The sequence below is a fragment of the Papilio polytes genome, unplaced genomic scaffold (assembly GCF_000836215.1).
Source record: "Papilio polytes unplaced genomic scaffold, Ppol_1.0 DF824102.1, whole genome shotgun sequence".
Lineage (NCBI taxonomy): Eukaryota > Metazoa > Arthropoda > Insecta > Lepidoptera > Papilionidae > Papilio > Papilio polytes.
The window spans coordinates 6,515,765-6,521,764 of NW_013525102.1; the positions used below are offsets into that span (position 1 = coordinate 6,515,765).

The window sequence follows — 6,000 nt, forward strand, 5'->3', positions numbered from 1 at the left end:
TCTGAATCTTTTGTTCCGTGATTTCGTCATGGTTTTATCATTTTTTATTTGCTGTAACTATAAATCTTATTAGAATATAGCTTCATTGTTAGTGATTTGCAAATATGATGCAATGTAAAACAAGATGAGACATGTTAACTGCAATTAAAATCATTCATTATCTTAATTCTGCCACTCGAATGACTACAGGTATATAGTACTGTCATATTACTATTTATCGATTTATCTATACTATTATAATAAAGCGTAAACACACACTTCTTTGTTGCCTAATATGTCAGCAATCACGGCATATTTTCGAATAACTCTTTTTTTTAATAAAAAGTCCCACACTTACGTTACGCTTTAGGCTATATATTTTCACGCCGTTAAACTTAGGAATACATATTTTGGAAAAAAACCCTAATGTGGGAAAGAGATCATAAGTTATTGCCAACATCAAGAGAACAAGGTTGCCATGGTTTGACATCATGTCATGTCATTTTGACATTTGCAATTCATAATTTGACAAATGTGAACGATAAAATGAAATTTTTATGATTTTATGCGGATGAAGTCGCATGGGAACCGCTAGTTTTTAATAAGGATAATAATTACGTTGCAGTGAATCTGTTTCTGCAGTGAATTGGATATCAAAATGTAGACATACACTCAAACAAAACAATTCGACTAAAACAAAGAAACACGTTACACAGAAGCTACAACAAGAATAAAACATTTCCCGGCATCTGGTAAATAAATTTGAATTTGTTAAAAAACAATACACGGAGTTTAATTACAAACATGTACAATTACGTTGAAATTCCCGAGGCAAGGCTTTTGTACACCATTGTTTGTAACAAATTCGCTAACGAAATTTGTTTTTCGCTAAAACAAGACAATACAATTGTTTCCAATTCATCCCGAGTGAGGGCAACGATCCTATACTCCGGTCTGGTAAACTAAAATATTTTCTTAAACATGGTTAACTTTTACTTTAACACTTGTTCATTTACTTGTAACTTTTTTTTAAATAAATTGAATAGATAATAAAAAGTTTCGATTATAATTAAATATCTGTTCCTGTGCGGCTTCATCCGAATGACATTATGAAAATTTTATTTTCTTATTATTTGTCAAATTCTCAATTGCAAATGTTAAAATTACCGTTACCATAATAACCTTCCTTAATGTTGGCAGCTTGTAGTTTATGGTCCCACTTCCACAGGTAGGTTATTTTCGAATTTATTTACCGCTAAGCTTAAAAGCGTGAAAATGTAAAGCGTAAAGCGTGTCGTAAGTATAGGGCTTTTTATTAAAGAAGTAATTATTCAAAAAATATGCTATGATTACTAACATCCAACGCCATAAAATATTGTTGTTTACGCTTTATTACAATTGTAAAGAAGTATAGAGAACTATTTCTTACTAAATAATGATAACTCAGATAAACTATGTACCGTGTACCTCCGTACCCTTTACCATTCTATTGATTATTTTCCTGGGAATACACGCGTTCGTACTCGCCGACAAAAACATAATCGTTATCAGGCGCGGTCAAGACAATGAGTGGACCGAATCACTTGCCGTAATCGATACGCACCAGCTGTACAATACAGGCCTGCTGCACACGGATTATTTATACAAAACAGTTTCTTTTCAGATTATCATTTTTTTTAATATTAGCAGATTTTTGTTAATTTTACTAACATTTCCTTTAATCATTCCAAGCATCACATAAGCTTTAGACTTGTGCTAGGATACGGTTCACGACAATAGTCGAATTGCGGGACGGGATTCGAACTCTGGACCGCAACATCGGTAGTCCGTACCCCAAACCATTAATTAAGACAAAGTAAAAGTCTAATCGAAACACTTGAAAATATTTTAGATCATTTGTATTTAGAAATTAAGATTTCAATCCTTGTTTTATCCTTAACTGGTTGTAAGTTTACTGATTTTGACTAAAGGTTTAATTTAAAATTTTCGATAACCATACTTCCAACTCTTTAAGGGTTAGAATTTCCAAAATTGTCAAAATTTATATCCATAATCTAAACTATAGATTAACAACATTGTAATGATTAAATTATTTTCCTCATCTTACAATCGAGATTCGTACAAAAGTATTAACAAACTAGCTTTTGCCCGCGACTCCGTCTCCGTGGAATTAAAAAACTAAAGTGACTGTATGTGTTCTTCCATCCTATCTTCTACGTCTATGCCAAATTTCATCAAACATCCATCCATGTGTCCTTACAAATTTACAATATTATAAAGAAGTAACATGTATGTATGTAGAAAGCCTTAGCGGGTTGTTTAGAGCGGTACTAATTGTGATGCCGTGCGCGGCGCGGGCGGCCGGGGCGAGGATGCGCGTTGATGTCGTACACACCGCGCACCCGCCTTATGTAATTGTAGAAACTTAGCGCGCTATAATATACTTGCATTTTGACACTATATTATTTACATGCAACAAAAATCTTATAGGGTTAAAAAGGAACAAATTGATTTAAATTCAGAAACTATGTTATATTTTAAAATTGAATATTGGTACCGTATTGATTAATCAATATTCTTTTTTAAGCTGCGGTGTCATATTGTAATGATACTGTAGAGGAGACGATAACAAGTTAGAGAAACAAACAACTTGATGAAGTGGAACCAAATGTACTGTTAAGTAAACAAAACAATCACGTGTAACTATTACAAATTAACAGAAACAACGATAAACGAAAATATTACTAAAACATGATATATACGTCGGGATGTAATTTATTCGTAGTTGAGATTTGTGATGAGTCATCCGCGACGACATAGTCTGTTATCTTATCTACATCTTGTTTTCGCCGAGCGCCGCGCTCCACTGAATCAACATCGGTGACAAACAAAAGCGCTAGGAAACATTTTGGGCGACCACGTGACTCGCCGACTTGCACGCTGTAATTTCATCTCGAGGCAGTCGTCACGTACGCGCTTACTAACTTGACAATGGAGACCGCACTTAACGAATACGACAAACAATTTTCATTGCATAGCGTGCTGATATTAAAGTCGATATTAGCGTGGACGAGAGCTTTATCTTACAAAATAGCTTTAGGCTACCTGAATGAATATTACGTCCTCGATTCAACGCGACCTTCGGACTGAAAACATGTTATCAGGGGGCGCGGTATCTCAGCAGAATTCGGGCGGCAACGAACAAAGTAAATACACACGACCTTGAGGTACGTTTTCGCGAGATAAGGTTTGAGTTACGATCACATTAAAATAAAAGTAATTTTAAAAGCAAGGAGTACTGACCTGCGTGACCATGTCCCAGTAGAAGCCGTCGAGCATGGACTTCCCATGCTGATGCTGGCGGCAGAGCGCAGGCCAAAGCGCTGCGCGCACGGGGCTATTGATGGGCCACGAATTCTCGCGGATGACAAGCTTGAGGTCGCGCTTGCGGCTCTGCTGGAGGAGCGGCTGCACCTCCTCGTAGGTCTTGAGGGGCGCCTTCTTGCCTGCGAATAAGGGCGAGGGTAAGCACTGCGTCCAGACCGGCGGCGGCGTGTGGTCGCGCGCGAGCGATTCGTCGCTCGGGGCGCGGAACGCGGCCGGCTCTATGTACATGGCTCGATCGCGTCGCACATGCTTCCTGTGCGCGCGCGCCGGCGGCACTGCCAGCCGAGCGGCGCGCAGCCGCCAGCCTCCGACCGAGAGCGCGATAGAGCCCCGGCACAACCGTACCTTGTTTATCTGACCGTGCTACGCCGCCGCGGCCGAATAGGCCCCGAGCGCGATCTAATCTCTAATATGTAGTTGACATAAATGCACTACCTATTAAAGTTTATCCATATGTAATATCAAATGACGAAGTTAAGCATATTCTAAATAAAATAAAATAGTACTATTACATACAACTTACATTGTCATATTCAAAGTATGAAAATGCTGCATGGCTAATTGAAATGCAAAAAGTGAGACAGAATCCCAAGAATAGAAGCCTTCTAATCTTTATTCTTCAACATTATTAAGGTTGATTTTAGTTGTTTTATTTCACTTCGTATCATAGTATACATAACAGATATTACTATTAAACATGAGGTCATGCAATATTTCTAATTGCGTCGCTTTACCTAATAGCTTAGCGTAACCAAGAAAAAAACTGTGGGCTATATTGACAATGTAGTGTAAACACAGTGGCATATCAACATGCAGAAATACAAAAATAGTGGTGGAATGGTAGCGGTAACGCACGCGGCCCGCTGGACAGTCGCCAACGGTACACAAGTGAGTAATTTCGTGCAATCAAAGACTTACGATTTATTTATAAAATTACAAAAGTACCAACACAATATTATACTGGGTTCTTAGTAATGTCAACTGACTTGTGGGATATGAATTCGGGAAATCTAATACTGCACAAGTGGTAGCCATCTATAAATAATCCGTGCCAATGATTCGAAGTATTATTTTTTTTACCCGGAACCGTTTTGTTATTGAACTGACTTGGCTAAATCAATTCATTTCCTTGGCTGGCGTCACGTAACATAAATATGCACTAACAATCTTAACGCAAAAGGGTCAACAGAGATTATCGACTGCAATTTGGCAACTTTCCTATACTTTTATTTTACGATATGTATATCTAGTTTTTATAATCAAAATTGACACATGTCTAAATTAGCTAAAATAAAAAACTGCTTAATGTTCCTAACTTCACATTTTTTTAATAAATTAAAATTGGTCAAAAAGTCCCCGCGGCAGTTGCAGTGTTAAGCGACAGATAAGCCGAGGTTATCTAGCGCAGTCTCTGCGGGCGCGGCGATTATCACTACGAGTCGATTTTAACCAGTTTAATGAAGGAGTCACAACACGCACACACATCATAATTGAAATCACAAATATTTTCGTCAGCAAAGCGAAAATTCTCAAGCCATAGATAAATAAAGTTTAAATAAAATTTAGGAATCGCTTCGTTGATATCTAATTAGAGTTTATTTTGCGTCGATACTTGATTTGCAATTGAATACTAAGTATTATATAATACTAAATATACGTGTGTATGTAATATTGTGCGAAAAGTAATAAATAAATAAATAAATAAATAATGTCATAAAATCTATTTGTGTAGAAGTAATTAGATATATTTAATCACTAATATCCACAATCCTTATTTTATAACATATTTACGTATTTTTTGTAAAACCTAATAGTTGGCAATTATTGGAAAAAAAAGTAAAGTAATTATGAAAAATCATAATTAACAAAGCAATTTCAAAACACACGAAGTAAATTGAAACAGCCACAGAGTATTCTTAAAAAAATGTCTTCATAAAAATAAATAAACATAATTTAAAACCTACAAAATGAAAAAAATAGTAGACAAGTGCTATAAAAAAACAACAAAGAAATGAACGTAAACATAATAGAATTGACCGTTGCGAAGTTTATTAAAAAGTAAACAACTACAGAGAGAAATACAACGTGATCATAAGAAAAACTTATTATTAAAGATAAAAATAAATACAGGAATACAGATCACGAGTCTTAGACATATTTTAATTTATATAAATAAAACACAAATTTTAATAGCAATAAATTATTCAGAGAAATCCAAATATACCATAAAGGAAATGGCTTGACAATAAACCTTAAGGTATTATATCTGTTATCAAATATCAAGATTATTTAATTTATACTCTACATCATCACTCAAAATGACGGACTTTGAACCCGTTGTCTTGGCAATCGAAACATGCAAGTGGAAAAAAGATACATGAATTTAAATCGATACATTACGTTGTATTGGGCGTTATGTAGGTTATCTGTAAATTGTTCAGGTCGATAACACCGACTTGCATAAGACATTCTACTCAGCTCCTTACACATTTTCCTACATAACTGCACTCGCTTTTAGTGCGATACTGCCCTAAACATATATAAAAATACACGAAAAACAAAACAAAATGCACTAAAAACAAAACAAAATGCACCAAAAACAAAATATTCTCAAAAAAACAGTACACTAAAAAG

At 35.5% G+C, this 6,000-nt stretch overlaps 1 protein-coding gene across 4 annotated transcripts in view; it reads right to left on the reverse strand.

Annotated features, from left to right (window-relative positions):
* The window catches only part of LOC106099605 (TBC1 domain family member 24), a 62,021-nt gene that overhangs the window by 40,316 nt on the left and 15,705 nt on the right, over positions 1-6,000 (reverse strand). For all 4 annotated transcript variants that reach the window (XM_013278192.1, XM_013278193.1, XM_013278191.1 and 1 more), the window contains exon 3: positions 3,283-3,485. In XM_013278192.1, coding sequence (XP_013133646.1) covers positions 3,283-3,485 — 203 coding nt within the window. The remainder of the gene's footprint in view (positions 1-3,282; positions 3,486-6,000) is intronic.